General features: G+C 33.0%; 2 protein-coding genes across 5 annotated transcripts in view; one reads left to right on the top strand and one right to left on the bottom strand.

The window, feature by feature from the left end:
- Positions 1-6,231, bottom strand: part of LOC139527477 (protein-tyrosine sulfotransferase 1-like) — a 37,964-nt gene extending 31,733 nt beyond the window's left edge. For 2 of the 3 annotated variants that reach the window (XM_071322956.1, XM_071322958.1), the window contains exon 1: positions 6,067-6,229. The gene's annotated coding sequence lies outside the window, so the exon portion shown is untranslated. Of the gene's footprint in view, positions 1-6,066 lie in introns of all 3 variants that reach the window. The other variant, XM_071322957.1, reaches the window with a different exon arrangement.
- A 223-nt stretch (positions 6,232-6,454) lies between these two features.
- LOC139527462 (pre-mRNA-processing-splicing factor 8) overlaps positions 6,455-25,590 on the top strand; it is a 43,246-nt gene continuing 24,110 nt past the window's right edge. Inside the window, exons 1-17 of one of the 2 annotated variants that reach the window (XM_071322932.1) lie at positions 6,455-6,516; positions 8,586-8,800; positions 9,350-9,518; positions 10,830-10,994; positions 11,396-11,611; positions 12,414-12,626; positions 13,762-13,887; positions 14,114-14,219; positions 14,841-15,031; positions 15,618-15,654; positions 15,805-15,887; positions 16,386-16,575; positions 17,569-17,688; positions 20,457-20,591; positions 22,635-22,844; positions 23,339-23,455; positions 25,001-25,117. In XM_071322932.1, coding sequence (XP_071179033.1) covers positions 8,611-8,800; positions 9,350-9,518; positions 10,830-10,994; positions 11,396-11,611; positions 12,414-12,626; positions 13,762-13,887; positions 14,114-14,219; positions 14,841-15,031; positions 15,618-15,654; positions 15,805-15,887; positions 16,386-16,575; positions 17,569-17,688; positions 20,457-20,591; positions 22,635-22,844; positions 23,339-23,455; positions 25,001-25,117 — 2,385 coding nt within the window. In that variant the 5' untranslated portion in view covers positions 6,455-6,516; positions 8,586-8,610. Of the gene's footprint in view, positions 6,517-8,585; positions 8,801-9,349; positions 9,519-10,829; positions 10,995-11,395; positions 11,612-12,413; positions 12,627-13,761; positions 13,888-14,113; positions 14,220-14,840; positions 15,032-15,617; positions 15,655-15,767; positions 15,888-16,385; positions 16,576-17,568; positions 17,689-20,456; positions 20,592-22,634; positions 22,845-23,338; positions 23,456-25,000; positions 25,118-25,590 lie in introns of both variants that reach the window. The other variant, XM_071322931.1, reaches the window with a different exon arrangement.

The following is a 25,590-nucleotide window of genomic DNA, read 5'->3' as shown; positions in this document are numbered from 1 at the left end:
AATTTTTCCCTAGATACCATCGTTTGGTCATAAACAATCTTCTGTTCAATGCATCTGTTTCAAGAATCTCACTATATATATTTATATATGTATTGCATCATTTTAAAAAATCAAGATCTCAAACATGTAAATTTATGTTTAACATATTTAACACAAAAACATTGTAATTTATTTATGTATCTTTTGATTTAATCAGAAATAAATTTTCACAGCTGCAACATATTTTTGTTTTTAGATTTTTAAGATAATGTTCCACAGTTAAATATTCTACAAGTTATGAAGTATCATTTGTTTTTGAAATGTAGGTCTTTGATGTTTGCTTTCAAAAAAGAAAAATCAATTGTTTGCTAATAAAAAGCCTATAGATGTTGTTTCATGTGTTTGAAAACTGAATGTCACTTTTCTAAGGCCAAATAAAATAATATGTGCGTTTCCTTTTTCATCTTTGAACCAGATGCTCCGCTGGGCACAGCTTTATACGACCGCAGATGTCAAACCCTGAACAGTTGGGGCAAGTATGGACACAACATTCAAGCTTGATACAGCTCTGAATTTGGATTGTGATTAAATATTTGACACAGCATAGGTTTCTGACACAGAATGAATGTTGTCAAATTTTCTTTTAAGCTATACACTGCTGTTGAATATTAATCCCCTAAAAAATTATTTTAATTCATGAAATCTGAAATGGGAAAAATTGTATTGGATTACCTCCCTTACACTGCTTTTAACTTGTCTAAATTGTCCTTTAACCAGAAAAAAACTTGTTTTTCCACCTCTATTGCCCCTAATTGCTAAAGGATTTAAACCATTAAATTAACCCCTCAAAACCATCCCTTTGTAGTATGGAAGCTTGTGGTATAATTTCAGAGAGATTTATACACTTGACACAAGTCATTGACTGTAAATTACAACAAGTTATTGTCTGGAAATTAGAAAAATGCTTGTTTTTGGCCCTTTTGTGGCCCCTAATTCCTGCATGAATGGGACAATAACCCCAAAACTCATTCATAGCCTTCTTTTTGTGATATGGAACTTTGTGGTACAATGTCAGAGAGATCCATACACTAACACATAAGTACAAATGTAATTGTACATAAACTATAAATCAAAGAGCTGAATAGCTCTGAGGGGAAAGACGGCCCTTGTTTCTATTTCATTTTTTTGGGGTGGGGGTTGGGGGGTGTTTTCTTTTGATAGTCTTCATATAAAGAATGAAAAAAAGAACAGCTAGAACATGTGGAAGGTTGACACTATTGGAATCAATTGTTGTATAATGTAATTTCGTTTCTTTAGTTTAGGATTCAATTTAGACCAATGGAAGAGATCTGCATCTTCTAAATCTAAACATTCAATTAAAGTTGAATTCTGTCATTTAACAACAACTACAATTATTTTTGAAATCTTAATAGTGTACGACTGAACTGTAGGCTAGGGCCATTTTCCACTTTTTGTGACAGTACTCTTAAAATTTTTAATTTTTTTCTTAAGAAAGTTAGGACTGAAAAATCTATTCAGTTTTAAATTTCCATTGATAAAGTTCCCAGTTATATCTCTCATCACAGGGATACAGGTACTAATAAAAATAACAATATGATTGATGTAAACTGTGTGAAGCTTGTTTCCAAATCCTACATTTTGAAATATTTGTAAAATTTCATGAATAAATAGGTTTAAACTACAAAATGCAACATTTGTAATTTTTTTGTAACTATTACAATGATTATGTTGGTACACAAAATTTAGTTTTAATGAAAGACTACTTATCATATACTAAATGTCACATTTTAAGTGTTTATTTTAGTGGATAATTAGCTCATAAATTGAGGTGCTCCTGAATTGGAGGAAGATTCTCAAAACAGAGTTTTACAGAAAAAAATGGAAAAGATCGTTTCTCTCCCCTATCTCATGTAGCCCATCGGACTTCCTGTTTACTTTGAAAGTTGTTGACCTACAAATTAAAGTATTGCATGTTGATGTTTAAATCATCTACAGCAAACATCATTATGTTTAAATTCAACAAATACTATTTTTTAATTAGTGCACGATCTCTGAGAATGATTTAAATAACCAGTGAAGGATATCCCTGCTTATGTGTAGTGTGGCATTCCAATAATGACGTCACTATAAAATACAATGTAGGTTGGATATATTTAGAATATCTCGTCATACTGATTTTTCTGGATTGTAAAAGAAACGTAAATAGTGTAAAGGAGAGCTCGATATACGATAATTTCGAGAGAAACAGAAGGGAAATGTGTAAAAAAGTGTTTAAAGTCAATTTATTCATTTGTGTCTCCCCATCTCATCATTCTTAGTAAGATTTGTTGGGGGGTTTTCCACACTATAAAAACAAAATGAATGATGTGAGGGAATGTCACTCTGGTCAACCCCATTGGGGATTGACGGCTAGAAAAATGCTTGTTTTGGGCCCCTTTTGGGCCCCTAATTCCAAAACGGTTTGAACCATCACCCCAAAAATCAATCCCAACCTTCCTTTTGAGGTATTGAACCTCTTTATTAAATTTCAAAGAGATCCATTTACGTAAACGAAAGCTATTGTCCGGACACCAAATGTGTCTTTGGACATGCAGACAACGACATCATACCCTTATACGACAGAAACATATTTTTGCGGTCGTATAAAAAACAGGGTAGGTAGGGATTTTTTTATTTTACTATTTTTTTTACATTGAGTCTATGGGAGAGAAATTCTGACTCTAACAGTACTTATTGAAAAATAACAAAAAAAACTTGAGATAGGCTATTTCTAAGCTTCAAATATAGGGTAGGTACTAGGTGGGGAAATAGGAAACACACATATTTTTTTTATTTGCCCTAATAAGACCAATGATAGGACCACAGAAAACAAGTATACTATTTGAATTAAAACTGTTAAAGGTTTCCTCATGTACCTCCTTAAGAAAAAGGGTAGGATGGTTGGTATTTTTTCAAAATTATAATCCTGTTTCCGCATGATCATATGTGAAGACCTGCTATTTTGTCATGATTCCTTACCAAAAATGTCAATAACAAGAATGTGTCCCAAGTACATGAATGCCCCATCCGCACTATCATTTTCTATGTTCAGCGGACTGTGAAACTGGGATAAAATTTCTAATTTGGCATTAAAATTAGAAAGATCATATCATAGGGAACATGTGTACTAAGTTTCAAGTTGATTGGACTTCAAATTCATTAAAAACTACCTCGACCAAAAACTTTAACCTGAAGCGGGACAGACAAATGGACAAACAGATGAACAGATGGACGAACAGATGCACAGACCAAAAAACATAATGCCCATAAATGGGGCATAAAAATATCAGGGCGGCATTTTTGAAGTAGACACTAAGTGGTATCTTTTCTATCTTAATTTTAGAGGTACTTCACACCTTTACCACTATCACAATGGATTGACATCTTTAATTGTGTTGATTCAAAACAGATACACTCAGACATTCACTCAAAAACAAACTTACTGACAGATCCACTCAAAACATATACACTTATGTCACTAAGACATTCACTCAAAAACAGACTTACTGACAGATCCACTCAAATCATATACACTTAGACATTCACTCAAAAACAGACTTACTGACAGACCTACTCAAATCATATACACTAAGACATTCACTCAAAAACAGACTTACTGACAGATCCACTCAAAACAGATACACTAAGACATTAAATCAAAAACAGAGTTACAGACAGATCTACTCAAAACAGATACACTGAGACATTTACTCAAAAACAGAGTTACTTACAGATCCACTCAAAACAGATACACTAAGACATTTACTCAAAAACAGACTTACTGACAGATCCACTCAAAACATATACACTAAGACATTCACTCAAAAACAGACTTACTGACAGATCCACTCAAAACATATATACACTAAGACATTAAATTAAAAACAGAGTTACTTACAGATCTACTCAAAACAGATACTGTAAACCAACTTATTTTCGCGGATACTTTATTTCGCGTTTATCTCCAGCTAGTCTACTTCACGGCGATTTAATTTCGTGATTTTCTAATTAACTTGATGTAGTTTAATAAGGTAAGATCCAAGTTATACATATTCGCGACGATTTAATTTCGCGTTATTTTTCTACTCGCGAAAGTCGCGAAAATTAATCGCTCGCGAAATTAAGTTGGTTTACAGTACACTGAAATATTCACTCAAAAACAGACTTACTGACAGATCCACTCAAAACAGATACACTAAGACAGTCACTCAAAAACAGACTTACTGACAGATCCACTAAAAACATATATACACTGAGACATTAACTCAAAAACAGACTTACTGACAGATCCACTCAAAACAGATACACTGTGCCATCAATCAAAGCCAGTTTAACTGACCCATCCAATGAAAGACAGTTTTACTGACACATTCAATCAAGGAAAGGTTTTCTGACACATCCAATCAAAGACAGATTTATTGACACATCTAATCAAGGATAGGTTTACTGGCATATTCAATCAAAGACAGGTTTACTGGCACATTCAATCAAAGACAGGTTTACTAACACATTCAATCAAAGACAGGTTTACTGGCATATTCAATCAAAGACAGGTTTACTGACACATTCAATCAAAGACAGGTTTACTGGCATATTAAAACAAAGACAGGTTTACTGACACATTCAATCAAAGACAGGTTTACTGGCACATTCAATCAAAGACAGACTTCCTGACATTCAATCACAGGCAGACTGACTGACACATTCAATCAAAGACAGACTTCCTGACATATTCAATCAAAGACAGGTTTACTGACACATTCAATCAAGGATAGGTTTAATGGCACATCCAATCAAAGACAGATTTACTGAATATCTAATCAAAGATAGGTTTACTGACACATTAATCAAACAGGTTTACTGACATATTCAATCAAAGACAGGTTTACTGACACATCAATCAAACAGGTTTACTGGCACATCCAATCAAAGACAGATTTACTGACACATCAATCAAACAGGTTTACTGACATATTCAATCAAAGACAGGTTTACTGACACATCAGTAAAACAGATTTACACACATATCCAATCAAAGACAGGTTTACTAACACATTCAATCAAAGACAGGTTTACTGGCACTTTCAATCAAAGACAGACTTCCTGACATTCAATCACAGGCAGACTGACTGACACATTCAATCAAAGACAGACTTCCTGACATTCAATCACAGGCAGACTGACTGACAAATTCAATCAAAGACGGACTTACTGACACAAGCAATCAAAGACAGATTTACTGACACATGCAATCAAGGACATAATAACTGACACATTCAATCAAAGACAGATTTACTGACACATTTGATCATAGACAGATTTACTGACACACTCAATCAAATTCAGGTTTACTGACACATTCAATCACAGACAGATTTACTGGCACATTCAATCAAAGGTACACTTGGTGACACATTCAATCAAAAGTACACTTAGTGACACAGTCAATCAAAGATACACTTAGTGACACATTCAATCAAAGACAGGTTTACTGACACATTCAATCAAAGGTACACTTAGTGACACATTCAATCAAAGAAAACTTATTGACATGTATATTTGAAGACTTACTGAAACTAATATTCAAATTTATACAGACTAAATGAAACATTCAGTATTCGACAAGGACTGGTTGTTTGATTGTTTCCCATAATCTTACCCATGATTCAAAAACGTTTTGCCTTCCTACATTCTATTAATATATAGTCACCGTCCAAATATTGGCATCATGATTTTTGTCGATTTTTTTTTAAATATCAGTCGCATTTACTAGAGACGATGGTTTTCAAATAGTGGAATAAAAATCCATTCCAAATATCCACTACTGTCCAACCTTGTGTTTGCACTGTATAATCCTGACTTTCACATTATCAAAGATCATTTTCTACTTGCCCTATGTCTAAGCATATCACAAGACATGAAAGAACAACAGGAATAATTATGTGTAAGAATATGTATGCCCTGTCATGACATGAGTCTGACAAGTGTATTTTGCCATCCTGTTTTAATCCCCCTAACATTATTTACCTGTTCAATATATGCCCTAGAGAATGTTACTGTATGACCACCACATGTAAACCATTTTCAATAATGACATGTCTTGAGATGTGTGTGAGCTCTGATTTCAACATATGATTAATTAATGCCTTTTGTGGCCAATTACATACAAAGGTACACAACTCCCCACTAAAAATTTTAAAGTCTAAAATAGGTAAAGTATGACCCGAACTTCATTTTTTTTTCTTTCTGAAATACAGTTTTTGCCTTATCTTTCAACCCTAAAAAATAATAATTTTTAAATCAATGGCTTTAATCTTTATTTTCATGTAAAAAAAATGCTTATATACTGCTTAAAATTAAAAGGAATGAACTTTTTCCATTTGGAACATCTCAAGCATTTTCTTTACCTTTATGTAAAAACACGTGACCGACGCAGTATTTACGAAATCCGCCATTTGCCGAACACAGCACGTTGAGGTACTTTTCATTACAAGCTTCGAGTTTAAATGTGTGCATTTAGTGTTAACGTTGCATTCATATAACAAATACTCTATGTACTCTTATTAAGTACTTTTATCATGTTGTCTGCGTCAGTGTTTTGAGAACGAACTGCGACAAACTTTGAAAATAAGTTCAATTCAATTCCAAGCTTTATTTTAAGTCGGCATGTCCCAGAACAATAACATAAGCTCTTTGAGCTTTTATAACCGACAAATACATGAATTTACACAATAAACATATACAATACTAATGTTAAAACATACAGTACATAGACATATATTTCATGCACATGACGTAGTCCAAATAATTATGACGTCTTGAAAGGCTATTATATTTTTTTCTTTGACGCCTTACATCGACGTCATAATGCTGAAGCCGCCATTTTCGGTTGGACTTTGAGAGCATATTTTGCTCTCAACTTTGAGACCCAATTTAGCCATCAAATTTTCATTGAAGGCTAAAACACAATGCATAAACAAAAATTCTTACCTTTTATGTGTTTGTTTGTGCAAAATATTTCCAATTAATCCCGACAGAAATAATAATATAAGGAACAATTCCATCCGAGGCGGGAACATGTCGACTGCATTTTTTAAAACGTTTGTCTGATTTCCTGTAAGAAGATTATAAAATAATTTTCACACCAAACTCGGTAAAACCCGAATTTCCGGAACCATTGTTTTACATTATCCGGAAATTCAGGTCGGTGAAAATGTACCGAGTTTGGTTAAAAAATATATTTTATACACCTAAAATGAAGCATCTTTAGGAGAAATCAGCTAAACGTTTTAATAAAGCAGTAAATTCCTTCTCAAAGTCCAACTGAATATATGAGTTTGGCGTTATGACGTCGATGTAAGGCGTCAAAGAAAAAAATTATAATAGCCTTTCAAGACGTCATAATTATTTGGACTAGCACATGACGTAGATTTATACATGTAGTTGATATAGATTTTTGTTTTACTTTATAAAAATATAAATAAATTTGATGTATTTACTCTCTTCTGATTGGTTAAAAGAATTAGCTTTATTTTCAATGTTATCAATTTTTATAGCGACACGCCCACTCTAACGTTGTGTATTCATACGCAAACATCTGTGTACGTTGTTATTCCTATTAATATATATCCCTGAGCCTTATTTTTGATACAAATTTATTTTGAATTTATTGAACCATAAAATTAATTTTTGACTCTTCACATTACATAATCCGCTTCGCTTTGATTACACTGACAGTTTAAAGAAAAGGTCGTATTCTAAAGTGTTTTTATTGTTAGATATGGGACATGGAAGTGAATATGAAAAGACAAAATGAATTGTGTTTTTTATTAAAAAAAATCCATAGTGATACTAGTATTACAGCACTCAGTTCTGGAAATCTCCGAACTCTAAGGTTAACGAATTCGATGGCAGTTACGGATTTCATTAACTGAACCATTTACTAATTCGGTAACTTCTCTGTTGGCTTTGGCATTTTGAAATCACTTATTTGAGTAGCAAATTCAAAATTTTGTCACAAATTGTGATTTTGTAGTTTTACCAAAATTTTAAACACATAGGTCTAAATAATATCTTTTCATTAGTAAAATAGAAAAAATGAACTTTTTGCATGTAGCAAGGTTTATGCCTTTAATGCTATCATTTAGCTGCAAATTGGATTTTAGTTGAAAAAATGCTATAATAATGGCTCTACATATCCCAGCAGTGGGAGTATTTTTCCTGTAAAGTTCAAGGTTTCATCTTTCAGATTATGTAATAAAATTCTACTGTTAGCGATAAAAATTCCACTGTTCGGGGGTGTTGAAATTAGTGGGGGTTATTAAAATAATAATACTTCAAAGAAGTGATTTTTGGGAAGGAAATTGATGTATGATACTTAAACAAGTGATTTTTATGTCATTATCCTAGATTCAGTACAAGGTGATCACCTGAAATGACCTGGTCATCCTATCAACACAGATGTTGGTTCTGGTAATTTTAGGAAATATATTTACAATCCCACATGTTATACCATGAAAATGTTATATTTATTACAATTATTTCAGGTGCTGTAAATAAACGTTTGGCAAGATGGCTTTCCCCTATATGATAGGGCCTGGTGGGCAGCCATTTATAATACAACAAGTTCCGTTGATGCCACAACCATTGATACAGCAAGTCCCCATACAACAACAGCAGCAACAGCAGCAACAACAGCCTCCAGTGCCACAACTTCAGAAGCTACCTGATTATATGTCTGAAGAAAGATTACAGGATAAGGGTAACTATATTAAAACATACACACTGTTAATGCTACATCAATACATCATAAGGCCAAATAAAAAAGTATGTGTGGTTCCAGTTACATCTGAAAAAAAGTTAGGGTAGGTAGGTAGGGATTTTTTTTTATTTTATGGTTTTTTTTTTACATTGAGTCTATGGGAGCAACATTCTGACTTTAACAGTGCTTAATGGAAAATGACAATAAAATCTTTAGGGTAGGCTATTTTTAAGCCGATAAAGTAGGGACAGTAGGGTTACTGGAACCACAAATATATTTTTATTTGGCCTAAGTAAAATCAAAATATGTATAAAAAACAGTTGCAGGAAATATTAAATACACATAGAAATGAACAGGGGTATACTACTGTTGCCTTTGTTTTCAAACACACATGTTGGGACAGAAATAAGATTTTGTGACAATTTGCCAAGCTGGCAATTATTTACAATCTACATTTTATTTACACATTTGTATGGGAATTCTTCCTTCGTGGCAGTAGCATGGCAGGAGTTTTTTTTCTAATTTATACATCTGTTTATATTCATTTAGCAAGAAAATGGCAGCAATTACAGTCAAAAAGATATAGTGAGAAGAGAAAGTTTGGATTCATTGATGCACAGAAAGAAGAAACACCCGCAAGTCATGTACGGAAAATTGTGCGTGACCATGGAGACATGACAAATAGAAAGTTTAGACATGACAAGAGAGTTTATCTGGGGTAGGTTTAATGAAAAAGATGTCTAAAAGATAGAACGTCTAATAAAACCAGTAGATTCTTCTGAAATATTTACTTCATAGATCTGTTAAGAAAAACTATTTGTGAAGTGACTTGAATCTGACATCATATCTTTCAATTTTGAGCAATGTAAATGAAACCCAGTCTCTATCTAAAAGTCTTAGAAGCATGAGATCAACTTATTTACCCTTTCATCTATAGCTGCCCAGACAGAAGCTACTCCGAGACGATGGCTTCACTGGCTACTATTACTCAAGTGGGAGATCTTCATAATAAATGTCAATAAAAACTTGTCTGTAGTTATTTGGGTCTTTATTTCATCATGTTCATTAACTAACACCATGTTCACAGTTTTGTTTATGTTTTGATAATTTTTTCTTCATAAAATATTCAAATTTTCTGCATTATCTAGGTAAAATTTTCAAAATTCTTCTCTTTGACCCAAAATCGTAATTTTTTTACTCAAAACGGCAAAATTTTGAAAAATTTAATGAGGCTGTACAAATTCCTTACACTGAACAATGTCCATTCCAAGTGTTTTGTACATAAAACGACATTTTATGTCAAAAAAGAATACTAGTGTGGCTTCAAATTTTCAATATTCTTTAAAAAAAAATTTCTTCCATTTCAAATTCTTGTAAATTCCGTAATTTTTTTCTGATTTTGACACGGTTTTCAACAAACAGAAGCGCAATGTTTACACTTTCATCCGGGTATTCAACAAAGAAAGATAACTTGTGTTTGCACTGTTTTGAACGGGAAATAGAAAAGAGGTTTTCCGATCCCTGTAAAACGGGACTCATCGTCAGCTGTCTGAGGCGTGAATCCTGGTAAACCAGTACTCATTGGCTAAGGGGTTAATCTTTGGTAATATTGCTAAAATCCTGTCTTTACCAAAGGACTCTTTGTTTGTCCGTCTGTCTGTCCGGCTCCAGGTTGAATACAATGGACACATTCTTGTTAATTTAAAGTATCTTGTTTAACGATTTATATCCAGTTTTTTATATTATGACAAGTTGTGACAATAAGTGTCAAATTTAATGAAATATTTCTAGTTTACTACAGTACATGTACTTGTAGCTATGATGTATTGCATTGCAGAAGTCTAATCCGGCTTGAAATTTATTGATAATCTCCAGCGCAGAGTTCATATCCGTTCCATACATGCTCCGCAATACTGCACTTAATATGAGTGTAGTGTTGCGAAGTATTTAACAGAACGGATATGATCTCTGCGACAGAGATTGTTTATTGATGCCTTTCAATTATAAATGTAAAATTTGTATTTTTCAGAGCTTTGAAGTACATGCCTCATGCTGTTCTTAAACTACTGGAGAACATGCCCATGCCATGGGAGCAGATCAGAGATGTCAAAGTCCTGTATCACATCACAGGAGCCATTACATTTATCAATGAAATACCATGGGTTGTAGAACCCATATATGTAGCACAATGGGGGTATGTAGTTTATCAATGAAATACCCTGGGTTGTAGAACCCATATATGTAGCACAATGGGGGTATGTAGTTTATCAATGAAATACCCTTGGTTGTAGAACCCATCTATGTAGCACATAGGGGGTATGTATTTTATCAATGAAATCCCCTGTGATGTAGAACCCATATATGTAGCACAGTGGGGGTATGTAGTTTATCAATCACTTTCACTTTGTTTCAAGTTTGAAATTTTATTTCACTTAATTATCATTCAGCTTTTTCTTTCGTTTTCTGGTTACATTTATAAATATACAAAATATGCCTAAAATAGAATATATATATAAAACAAGTAAAAGTGTTAGGTTTTAATCAAGCAAAAGATTATCAATATCATTTTTGATATGTTCCCCTTCAATTTTTAAGAACCATGTGGATCATGATGAGAAGAGAAAAGAGAGATCGACGTCACTTCAAAAGAATGAGATTCCCTCCCTTTGATGATGAGGAGCCTCCACTTGATTATGCTGACAATATCCTAGATGTTGAACCCCTGGAACCCATACAGATGGAAGTTGACATGGAAGAAGACAAAGCTGTTTATGGATGGCTGTATGATCATAAACCATTGGCTGACACAAAGTAAGTAGAAAAGGGGGAGGAGCCAATGACAAACTAACACTTGCTGACACAAAGTAGAAAAGGGGAGGAGCCAATGAAAAATTAACACTTGCTGACACAAAGTAAGTAGAAAAGGGGAGGAGCCAATGAAAAATTAACATTGATTGACACAAAATAAGTAGAAAAAAGGGGAGGAACCAATGACAAATTAACACTTGCTGACACAAAATAAGTAGAAAAGGGGAGGAGCCAATGAAAAATTAACACTTGCTGACACAAAGTAAATAGAAAAGGGAAGGAGCCAATGAAAAATTAACATCGGTTGACACAAAATTAGTAGAAAAAAGGGGGAAGAAAAAAGGGGGAAGAGCCAGTGAAAAATTAAAACTGGCTGACACAAAGTATATAGAGAAAGAGGTTAATTCTCACAAACTACTGACTGATTGAAATAGAGAAAGAGGTTGATTCTCACAAACTACTGACTGATTGAAATAAAGAAGTTAATCTTAGGTTAGCACCAAATGTAATATAACAATTGAAAAACTGATAATCATACAACTGTTTGCATGGATGATTTTATTTTATTTGATGTTTATAAGCAGATTATATATATTGATCATCTAAATATTTCATTGCAACAATTTCTACAAATAGCTAGCTTTTTGAATTTGTCATTTCCTCAGCAAAAATAAAATTGGTATAGGATTACAAATTACCTTTCAGGGATAAGAGAATAAAATTAAACTTTGCCAATTGTATTTCTTTTAATTACTGTCCTTGCTGATGATGCACAGATTAAATTAAAGATGTTTTATCATTGCAGATATGTTAATGGTCAAACATACAGAAAGTGGAACCTCTCCCTGCCGATGATGTCAGTCCTGTACCGAATGGCTAATCAGCTGATTACAGATTTAGTAGATGAGAACTATTTTTATCTGTTTGATTTGAAGTCGTTCTTCACAGCCAAAGCTCTGAACATGGCAATACCAGGAGGACCCAAGTTTGAACCACTTGTCAAAGATAAAGAATCACAGTAGGAATTAAATTATTACATACTGTGGAGACATTTATTTTCGTGGGTACCAGTTTTCATGAATAAAGGAAAACTTACATGTTCGTGGATATTTATTAATTTTGTGGTTTTTCTGACTGTACTGTCTGTACTTGCGAAATCCAGAAAAATTGGTATCCAAGGAATAATAATGAATCCACAGTATATCACAGAAAAATTTAGTTTTATGGGGTATTTATCTATGCATGAACAAATATGAATTTCTACCTCATGAATAATTGTTTTTACAATACAAACTTACAATTTACTTTTTGTCATAAATTTCCAAAAAAAATATTGGTCTTAGTTTTTTCAAAAAAATTTCAGATAGAAGCAACACTACTGATTGTTGAAGAGTAAAAATGTAAATGGCAAAAATCCAAATAGATCAACTACAACTTGCAATGATGAATGTGTGATGCTATTTTCTTTGCTATCATACTACTGTAAATTCAGAAATTATTGCGTGCATTTATTATTGCGATTTTGTCAATTTAGACTTAAATGCGATTTTCATTATTACAATTTTGAGAAAAATCCTGTTTAATTCATATAAAACATTTTAAAATGCGAGTTTAAATTATTTCGTTTACAACTCTGTCGCATTTTTCGCAATAATAAAAACCTCGCAATAATTTCTGAATTTACAGTAATTAAGGTTGCAAAATACAGAGCTACAGTATGAATTAAATTGTAACATATGTCACAGAATAATTTGTGGGGTATTAATCTTCACCTATTTTCTTAAAATTGAGAATGAAAAGGGGAATGTGTCAAAGAGAAAACAACCTGACCAAAGAGCAGAAAACAGCCCTAAACTTTATACAAAGTTGCACAACATACGTAAATAACCTTGACTTGAAGAATTTCCATCCTTTATACAATCAATGTGTGTTGTAAGACTATGACAACCATCTGATTTTTTGTGTGAAACTTTTCTACATGTGACTTTTTTGTAATGCACAAAAGCCAGATGAACTATACATGCTATACACACTTCTAGGTGCAGTACATGTAGATCTTATTCACTTTTATTGTGTATTCAACTTCTGTACAAAATCCTTGCTAACTATTTTGGTTTTATAAGTATGTAACAGGAGCCATTTCTATTTGCCAGGGATGAAGACTGGAACGAGTTTAATGACATCAATAAGATCATAATACGTCAGCCAATCAGAACAGAGTATAGGATTGCCTTCCCGTACTTGTATAACAGTATGCCTTTCAAAGTTCAGTTATCATGGTATGTATACTTTTTGTTAGTCTTTTGACACTGAACACTTATATGATACATTTCTGTTGTCTTGTAGTAGCATGCTCAACTTGAGTGTACGATCTGAAACTGGGTCAAGATGCATATTTTATTTCCCATAGGCGGTAATGGTAACATTTTCCTCTCTCTGGTGTATAAATGTTTAAATGACAATCATACCACATCTTATATTTATATTGTTTTTTTTAACTTCTAGGTATCACACACCAAACGTGGTTTACATTAAGACAGAAGATCCTGATCTACCGGCCTTCTACTTTGATCCTTTGATTAATCCAATCTCACACAGACACACAAACAAGGTAAGACAGTAACACACCTGATCATTCAAACAAAATACAGACACACAAACAAGGAGAGGTCAATAGTGATGCTCAAACAAGACATCAAAACTGATGAATTTAAATCAATTTTACAGACAAAGATACCTGATCCATAAACTCACTGACATGCTTATAGACATACAAACACATTAGGTGGTGTTACATCTTACAAAGTCTCCAAATTATTTTTGCAAAGAAATCTGCTCAAGACAGTGCTATGGGCTGTTGTAAACTTGCATTGAGGTGAGAGTTTGTTTTTTTTGCCCCGTGTTAAAGGCCTCACTGTGACTTTAAGATGAAGAACAGCAATAAAAGCGCTGTTCTTTTGCTTTTTGTGTGTTTTTTTGTTGTTGTGCATGTACTTATTTTGTGTCATGAATAGATACCCCATATTCAATGTTTACATACAATTTTATAGTCTCATTATCACAAAAAAGGAAAGATACAGTTTTATCCAGGTAAAAAACCTGACAATCAGTATGGATGATGCTTACGCATTTCTAAAAATGATGTTTTCAGTACTCTATTATTTTTTATTGGAAAAAAAAATAATGCTATCAGAATGTCACATTAACTTAAACATCTGTTTTATCTATACAGGGAGGAGAGATATTACCAGAAGATGATGAGGAATTTGAGCTACCAGAATTTGTTCAGCCATTTATGAAGGACACACCTCTTTATACAGATAATACAGCTAACGGTATAGCACTGCTGTGGGCCCCTCGTCCATTCAACATGAGATCAGGACGCACTCGCAGAGCAATAGATATTCCACTAGTCAAAACATGGTCAGTTTTAAAAAAAAATCTTCTGGTCAAGATGGGGAGAATAATTAAAAAAAAGTGTTTTAAGTTTGACAATGCTTCTTATTATTGAATATTGTATGTTGTATTGGTTAGATTAAGATAGAAGTTAAATTTGATATTACCATGTGATGAAAAACTTTGTACAGTCTGAATCAATAGGGAGTATAAGAACAAGAAGTTCAAATTGAGCATACTGTGTTCAGCAGCGGCAGGATCATAAGCTATTGTTGAAGTTTGTATATATCTGGAACAGAAACAGGACATATTCTTTTAGATCAGTCCAAATTTCTGCCAGTTCAATAATGTACCGTGTATTGAGAAGTCTTGCATGTGGTTAATTTTCTCTTTGTTCATGACTTTGCTGTCCATTTTTTAAGAATTTTACAAGATCATAATTTCGCAAATCATAAACTTGCCAAAAGATTTCCAAATACAAAACAAACCCTATGCAAAAACAACAATATGAAAGTTTTTTGTTCCAATTGTAATACCGGTACAGAGAGCACTGTCAAGCCAACATGCCAGTCAAGGTCACAATATTAAAGGTTTTTTTCCAATTGTGATACAGGTACAGAGAGCACTGTCCAGCCAACATGCCAGTCAAGGTCACAATATTAATTTTTTTTTCCCAATTGTAATACAGGTACAGAGAGCACTGTCCAGCCAACATGCCAGTCAAGGTCACAATTTTAAAGTTTTTTTTCCAATTGTAATACAGGTACAGAGAGCACTGTCCAGCTAACATGCCGGTCAAGGTTAGAGTGTCCTATCAGAAGCTTCTCAAGTATTATGTACTGAATGCCCTCAAAAGTAGACCACCAAAGGCTCAGAAGAAAAGGTAGGTCCTAAGTCTAAAAATGTTTCTGGAGATTAAAGTCTTATGTATGTAGACAGGATATAAAGTTTGATATGTTTATGGCAAAACTACATAATGAAAAATAGGACATTTAAAAAATTTCTTTAGTAACTGTGGATTCATTTGATTTCGTGGGTACCAATTTTAGTGGTTTGAAGAAAAGTTGCAGTTCCGTGGATATTTTCATTGTTTTGGCAAAGACAGCATACAAATTTTAGAATATTTTTAATTCGTTGAACATTTGATTTAGTGGTTCCGCTGTACCCAAAGAATCCACTAAAACGGTATCCAACTAATATTAATGAATTCAGAATACAGAAAGCATCAGAATTACAGACAAATCTTCCTATAGCCAGAAAATAATTGTAATTCAAAACATTTCTGCTTTGTTATGAGATGCTGTATAAATCAAACCAAATGTTGAATGAGAGCCTATCAGCTGTTGAATTTTCAAGTTGTTTATTCATTATTATTTTCCAGATACCTGTTTAGATCTTTTAAAGCAACCAAGTTTTTCCAGTTGACACAGTTAGATTGGGTTGAGGTTGGATTACAAGTCTGTCGTCAAGGTTACAACATGTTAAATCTGTTGATTCACAGAAAGAACTTGAACTACCTTCATTTGGATTACAACTTTAACTTGAAACCAGTCAAAACACTAACAACAAAGGTAATTTGTTTAAGGTAGCTCAGGACTATTCGACTGCGCATAATTTCACGCATGAATTACAAAAGTATTTGTCGTAAATTGGATATATTTTTTTTAAATATTTTGATTGATTAGAAATGTTAAATCATTGTAGTTAAGTGAGTAATAGAATATTTTCGTTATTATCCGTATTTGTTAAAGGGTCAAATTGACATTTCACCCATTTTCACCATTTTCCCGCCAAAATTTGGGTTTTAAGGCAAAATAATTTTTTTTCTTTATCAGTGGCCTATGTTTTTTGTTGGCTCATTCTTTGAAGCTATATTACAGCTTTTTATATTACAGTTTTGGACCAATTGTTAAAGAACCTTTTTTTGATATTCTGATAAAAATATGTCAACACCTATTTTCCCTATCATTTCATTGGAAAATGGTCCCTTTTACATACCTGTTTAAAAGTAAAATTTTGTGCTTAAATGGTCGGTGACCGCCTATTTTTTTTCGCCCAATTTGATTCACTTCCTGTAAAGAATAAAATAACAAAAAATACGGCACTTCTGATAGAAACTTCGAATAGGCCCGAGCCCCCTTAATTGAAAAATTGTAGATAAAATTGGAAATATATCAGAGATAACAACCTGACCAAAGAGCAGAAAACAGCCACCCTGGGTCACGATAAAGTCTGGCACCCCGAGACGGGCCTAAGCTGGCCCCTAAATAAAATGTGTACTAGTTCAGTGAAAATGGACATCATACTAAACTCCAAAACATAAATGAACAAGAAATTAAAAAACATACAAGACTAACAAAGGCCAGAGGCTCCTGAGTTATGACAGGTGCTAAAATGCGGCTGGGTTAAAAATATTTTGTGAGATCTCAACCCTCCCCCTATACCTCATAGCTAATGTAGAATAAAGAAACACACCAATATATTTCTATATTGAACAAACAAAATTATCCATGTAAATTTCATGATTTTGTATTTATTCATCTCTATTGATTTGATTTTTTCAGGAAAGAAAAAAATCCAGATTTGGTAATGCTTTCCATTTGTGTCGTGAAATCTTGAGATTATCCAAGTTAGTGATAGACAGTCATGTACAGTATAGACTGGGAAATGTCGATGCTTTTCAGGTTTGTTTAAAATCTAAAGATAGACCAAGTGATTGAGGACAAAACATTTGGGAGATGGGAGAATGTAACCCTCATTTAAATAGGACATGTACATTATAGACAGGAATGTGCTCATGACTTCCAAGATTGATACAAATATGTAACAAGAGAGAAATGTCAAGGAAATTGGGTACAAACCATATTTAAAGAAGGGAAAATAACTTTTTTATGTTAAATGTTCTGTGTAAGAAATTTTGATACTTTCCATGGTTTGTATAAAAATATTTAGCATGGTGTCAAAGAAATTAAGGTCAAAGTTATTTTAAGAGGGGGTAGTGTAATCTGGTCTAAATGAGACCTATGCTTAACAAAATTGTGTGCTATGAAAAGATACTGATAGGTTATGTGTTTCTCAACATTGACTGTCCGTTCATTCAATACAAAAGAACATTTTTTAATTAATATGAGGTTTCAGAACATGTTAAAAGAAGGTATAGATCAATGTAAGCATACAGTTGTTAGGATATGAAAGTTTTCATTTTGAACTGGTGGTCTTAGGACAATATATATTATTATTAACAATAAACAATCAGTGTTTAATTTTTCAATTCACTTTTCCTCTACATTTTGTTTTATACTTAGCTGGTATTTTCTCTTCAATTTGTTTTACATTTATCTGATTTTTACTCTTTTTGTGGTCAGATATTGGTATCACGTCAGCGTCGTCCGAAGACGGATGGTTTCCAGATAATTACTTTAGTATAAGTAAATAGAAATAAAAAAAAAAATTAACACAATGTTTATAACCACAAAAGGAAGCTTGGGATTGATTTTGGGGGTTATGGTCCCTAAGGTGTAGGAATTAGGGGCCAAACGGGCCCAAAACAAGCATTTATCTAGTGTCAGTACAAAAAGTTGTGTCTAAGTATTTCAATTGTTCTAAAATTGTACCACAATGTTTAATAATATTAGTAGAATGTTGGGATATATTTTGTGGGTTATGGGGCAAACAGTCTAGGAATAAAGGGCCATAAAGGGGCCAAAAACAAGGATATTTGTAGTTTCAAGACACTGAATTGGAGTCTTTCTTTGTCCAGAGTGGTTGTTGAATCACCTAAAACCTATGCTTTATGAAATCTTCTTTGAAAATTGGAGTTATCTTTCTTTGTCCATAATAGTAGTTGAATCAACTTAAATCAATGCTATATACAATATACAATGCAATATTCACTTTACTATTAATTGATAAATTTAAGCAGTCTTTACCATTTAGTGATTACAAGCACTTTGATTACCATTCTAGGGTTATGCCCCTTTACAAATGGAAAAATTGAAGTTTGTCTCAATTAAATTTAATGAAATAAATATATAATGCTTATTACCTTTAAACTCAGTTTAAGTTCAATTTTTGTCAGCTTCACTTTTACAGACTTTGAGTTATGTCCCTTTATAAGGTTATAGGTTGCATTTCTGTAAATATTGACAATGCAATTTCCCATAGGAATTCCTTTTACGGCTAAAACTGTACGACTTTTACTATGAAGTTTTGCAAAAAAATATATCCTAGAATTGAAAGTTCATATGCACTACAATTTTTTTCGTTTATATGCCCCGAACTTCTCAGATTTTAACCTAAGACTAATTTTCTTAACTACCCCTACCTGGAATGAACCGAATTGAATGATAGATTTCAATATAAACAATATGTTCATGTATATTAACTGGTACCATTCCCAAGTTATGTCTCTGAGATGGAACACAGAGAGTATAACTGGGAACCAGTATGTAAATAAAATTAATTTTCTATGAATATTCAAGATCTCCCCAAAAAAGGCGTGGTTTGAAAAACCGCTGTATTTACAAAGTACAACCTATATGTTAGCAGGGGCATCATCTGTGTCCCCCATTATTTTTTTAGAGGTTACTATTAATATTAATTTTAACCATGACTGTGTGGCATTTTATATTTTAAAATTTTATGATATATTTAAATGAGTATTTATTATTACAAACTCCATTAGAAATTTGAATTGAGATCATTTTTGGAATCAGGGAAAGGGGGAGGTGAAAAAAATATTCGGGGTGGAGGCGGTTAATTTTTCTCATTTCAGATTTCAGAAATTAAAAAGAAAATTTCTTCAAATAATTTTTTTTTAGAGGATTAATATTCAACAGCATCTTGAATTGCTCAAAAGCAAAAAAAATATTTTTTAAGTTCATTAGGCCACATTCATTCTGTGTCAGAAACCTATGCTGTGTCAACTATTTAATCACAATCCAAATTCAGAGCTGAATCCAGCTTGAATGTTGTGTCCATTCTTGCCCCAAGCGTTCAGGGTTTGACCTCTGCGGTCGTATAAAGCTGTGCCCTGCAGAGCATCTGGTTAATATTTGGGCCTGGTTATCAAATTGGTCGACATTGAGGTCTAAAGCGTCTATAATTGAACATTATTTGATTTCATCAAAAATTGAATTCTTGGGGTTCTATGATATGCTGAATCTAACCATGTATTTAGATTTTGGATATTGGACCATAATAGGTAAATGTCCAATTTAAAAATCTTAAGTTTTTAAATTTAAGTTCTTAGACCACATTCATTATGGGTCAGAAACCTATGTTGTGTCAACTATTTAATCACAATCCAAATTCAGAGCTGTATCAAGCTTAAATGTTGTGTCCATACTCTGCGGTCGTATGAAGCTGCGCCCTGCAGAGCATCTGGTTTTTAATCTGTTTTACATTTATCTGATTTTTACTTTACAGTTTGTGTTTACTTAATGTTTTACAGTTATCTGATGGTATACAGTATATCTTTGCCCACGTAGGACAGTTAACAGGAATGTACAGATATAAGTATAAGTTGATGAGACAGATCAGGATGTGTAAAGACATCAAACATTTAATCTACTACAGATTTAACACAGTATGTATCATTAACTATCAAACATTTGATTTACTACAGATTTAACACAATATGTATTATTAACTACTGGCCATTTATTTATTTTCATGGGTACCAATTTTTATGCCCCATTTATTATGCCCAAATTATGGACATTATGTTTTCTGGTCTGTGTGTCTGTCCGTTCGTCCTGTTTCAGGTTAAAGTTTTTGGTCAAGGTAGTTTTTATACGACCGCAAAAATTTTAATTTTTTATACCCCCGCTTTAAAAAAGGGGGGTATACTGTTTTACCTCTGTCTGTCAGTCCGTCCGTCCGTCAGTCCGTCCATCAGTCCGTCCGTCCGTCAGTCAGTCCGTCCCATGAAACTTTCGTCACATTTTTCTCAGGAACTACACATCCACCCTTTCTGTAATTTGGTATCAACATTTATATATGTCAGCCATACCGTGTGATGCGTTTTCAGATTCATCACTTGACAACTTCCTGTTTACCGAACACTTGTCTGATTTTACACATGATAGCCAAGTTGAAAATTTTCGTCACATTTTTCTCAGGAACTACAATACAAGGATTTCTGAAATTTGGTTTCAGGATTTATATAAGTCAGGTATACCGTGTGATGCGTTTTCAAATTCATCACTCGACAACTTCCTGTTTACCGAACACTTGTATGATTTTACACATGATAACCAAGTTAAAAATTTTCGTCACATTTTTCTCAGGAACTACAATACAAGGATTTCTGAAATTTGGTTTCAGGATTTATATAAGTCAGGTATACCGTGTGATGCGTTTTCAAATTCATCACTCGACAACTTCCTGTTTACCAAACACTTGTATGATTTTACACATGATAACCAAGTTAAAAATTTTCGTCACATTTTTCTCAGGAACTACAATACAAGGATTTCTGAAATTTGGTTTCAGGATTTTTATAAGTCAGCTATACCGTGTGATGCGTTTTCAGATTCATCATTCGACAACTTCCTGTTTACCAAACACTTCCATATTTTTACAGTATTAATATTATCCACTTGCAGCGGGGGTATCATCAGTGAGCAGTAGCTCACAGTTTCACTTGTTGGTCGTATATTGCTATCACGTTGGCGGAGCACCTGGTTTGATGAAGTTGAAGTCCAATCAACTTAAAACTTAGTAAACATGTTCCCTATGATATGATCTTTCTAATTTTAATGCCAAATTAGAGATTTTATCCCATTTTCATGGTCCACTGAACATAGAAAATGATAGTGCAAAGTTCAGGTTAAAGTTTTTGGTCAAGGTAGTTTTTTATGAAGTTGAAGTCCAATCAACTTGAAACTTAGTAAACTTGTTCCCTATGATATGATCGTTCTAATTTTAATGCCAAATTAGAGATTTTTCCCCATTTTTATGGTCCATCATGTCCATTGAACATAGAAAATGTACTTATGACACATTCTTGTTGTGGAATAAAAAAATATTGTATTTCTAGGATATAGTACTTCATGCCAATCATGGTTTGACCAAATTCTGCAAACAACCCTATAAAAAAGATTGTGCTTCGTCCAACATTGAATTTTGTGAAAATGAATACTCAGAATATGGATTTGTAACAATTTAACAAAGAAAAAAATGTTTTAAAGCTAGCTGTTGTCAGGTTGTTTTACTGTACATTTCTGACCAACCTAGATTTATCATCACATGTATCATTATTATGTCCCATTTATTATGTCCCATGTATGGGCATTATGTTTTCTGGTCTGCTCGTTCGTTTGTCTGTTAGTCTGTCCCGCTTCAGGTTAAAGTTTTTGATGAAGTTGAAGTCCAATCAACTTAAAACTTGGTACACATGTTCCTTATGATATGATCTTTCTAATTTTAATGCCATATTAGATTTTTTGACCCATTTTCACGGTCCACTGAAAATAGAAAATGATTGTGTGGATGGGGCATTCGTGTACTATGGACACATTCTTCTTGTATTAAAGTTAAGTGAATAAATATAGGCCAGACAATATTGATTAACTTAATGTCTCCCCTTGTATAATGGCTTAGTCAGTAATCTGATATTATATTTCAGGGTGCTGTTGGTAAAGGACCAGGTTGTGGGTTCTGGGCCGCTGGTTGGAGGGTTTGGCTGTTCTTTATGAGAGGGATTACCCCTCTCCTAGAGAGATGGTTAGGAAACTTGTTATCCAGACAGTTTGAGGGACGTCACTCCAAGGGTGTTGCCAAGACCGTTACAAAACAGAGAGTTGAGAGTCACTTTGATCTGGAGTTACGAGCAGCTGTGAGTATGATTTAAGGATATCTATAGAAGATGTCATAAAATTGAATACAATTTACGATAAACAGTTTAATGTAGCTTGACAGACATATAAATTGTATGAGCTTTTATATAAAGAGGAAGGGGGTTGCCATGCTTCTCTCCTTTTTGGTAGCAAGAACAAATAAATTGTATATTACCCGAGAACGACATTTTTTTTATTCTGCAATGCAATCTTGACACTGGAATATTTCACCCTACCATGCTTAAAAATTAAACTGATTAATTCCTATAATTGTTAATATTATCTTTCTTTAAAACTCATAAAATTAAACAGAATTGCTATCCTATATAACTTTGTCCTACTTTTACAAATTATGACTTGGATGGAGAGTTGTCTCATTGGCTCTTATACCACATCTTCTTATCTTTATTGTAGCTGTATTGTAAATGCAATGTATAGCCTTTACCTGTATATTAAATTGCAGAATATTGTAAAGTTAATGTCTATATTTTAGGTAATGCATGACATCCTAGACATGATGCCAGAAGGTATTAAACAGAACAAGGCAAGAACTATCTTACAACATTTGAGTGAGGCTTGGAGATGTTGGAAAGCTAATATCCCATGGAAGGTAGGTTAACATGTAACAATTTTTAGCTGAGTTGGACCAAGTATGTTGCATTACCTTGTGTACTTTTCATTATGGATTTAAAGATTTTAACAAATTTTAATTTTATATTACCCAAACTATTCACAAATGTAAATTATAGACTATGGTCAATTGTTTATGAAACGCTCTATGCAACCTGGCCATTTTTATGCTAATAATTATTTCAAATATGAATAAATGAAAAAAGACTATCTGGTGAGGCCATAAAAAAGAATAGGTTTGTTTGCCCAAACGCTACCTACCCAGAAAAAAGCTGCCTACTCAAATTCTTTTATTGTCCTGATTTGAAGAAGTTTTTTTTAATCAGAAAGGCATGAAGACTAATAAACACCCGATACTTCAATTTCTCTTTTTGAAAAAAAAAGAAAGAAAATGCCTACCTACCTACCCACTGTCTCAACCTTTGGGTAGGGTTTGGGCAAACCAAAATATTTTTAATTGTGGCCTGATTAGATATAGATGTTGATAGTGGCATTCAATGGTAGAAAACCATCTGATAACTATTCTATAAAAAGTCGTAGATTATAATGTTAAAACTTTGTGAAGTCTTTATGCCTTGTTTGTAGTTATCTTTATGGGTTATGTATTATTTTAAGGTTCCTGGTTTACCTATTCCTATAGAGAACATGATATTGAGATATGTCAAAGCCAAAGCTGACTGGTGGACTAATCTTTATAATTATACATATTATTTTAGGTTCCTGGTTTACCTATTCCTATAGAGAACATGATATTGAGATATGTCAAAGCCAAGGCTGACTTGTGGACTAATCTTTATAATTATACATATTATTTTAGGTTCCTGGTTTACCTATTCCTATAGAGAACATGATATTGAGATATGTCAAAGCCAAAGCTGACTGGTGGACTAATCTTTATAATTATACATATTATTTTAGGTTCCTGGTTTACCTATTCCTATAGAGAACATGATATTGAGATATGTCAAAGCCAAAGCTGACTGGTGGACTAATCTTTATAATTATACATATTATTTTAGGTTCCTGGTTTACCTATTCCTATAGAGAACATGATATTGAGATATGTCAAAGCCAAGGCTGACTTGTGGACTAATCTTTATAATTATACATATTATTTTAGGTTCCTGGTTTACCTATTCCTATAGAGAACATGATATTGAGATATGTCAAAGCCAAAGCTGACTGGTGGACTAATCTTTATAATTATACATATTATTTTAAGGTTCCTGGTTTACCTATCCCTATAGAGAACATGATATTGAGATATGTCAAAGCCAAAGCTGACTGGTGGACTAATCTTTATAATTATACATATTATTTTAGGTTCCTGGTTTACCTATTCCTATAGAGAACATGATATTGAGATATGTCAAAGCCAAAGCTGACTGGTGGACTAATCTTTATAATTATACATATTATTTTAGGTTCCTGGTTTACCTATTCCTATAGAGAACATGATATTGAGATATGTCAAAGCCAAAGCTGACTGGTGGACTAATCTTTATAATTATACATATTATTTTAGGTTCCTGGTTTACCTATTCCTATAGAGAACATGATATTGAGATATGTCAAAGCCAAAGCTGACTGGTGGACAAACACAGCTCATTATAACAGAGAGAGAATTAGAAGAGGAGCCACCGTATGTTATATAAACACAAACTTCCTTTAACGTTTCTTTAGTAGTGATATAATATTTACAATGTATAAGGATCAAATCAGTGTGTATTAATCATTAAGAACAGGTCAGAAATCTATAGAATTCATAGTTATGAACAAATTATGTAAACCAACTTAAAAACATAGTGTTTAAGCCATATTGCAGGCAAGAAAACATAGTGTTTAAGCCATATTGCAGACAAGAAAAACATAGTGTTTAAGCCATATTCTAGACATGAAAAACAAAGTGTTTAAGCCATATTGCAGACAAGAAAAACAAAGTGTTTAAACCATATTCCAGACAAGAAAAACAAAGTGTTTAAGCTATATTGCAGACAAGAAAAACAAAGTGTTTAAGCCATATTGCAGACAAGAAAAACAAGCTTAATTTTAAACAGTACAGTCAATAACAAGTTGTTAAAAAGGATAGAATTAACAATTGCCAATAGTGTAATG

This window comes from Mytilus edulis, chromosome 6 (assembly GCF_963676685.1).
Source record: "Mytilus edulis chromosome 6, xbMytEdul2.2, whole genome shotgun sequence".
NCBI lineage: Eukaryota > Metazoa > Mollusca > Bivalvia > Mytilida > Mytilidae > Mytilus > Mytilus edulis.
This window is presented reverse-complemented; position numbering and strand designations above follow the sequence as displayed.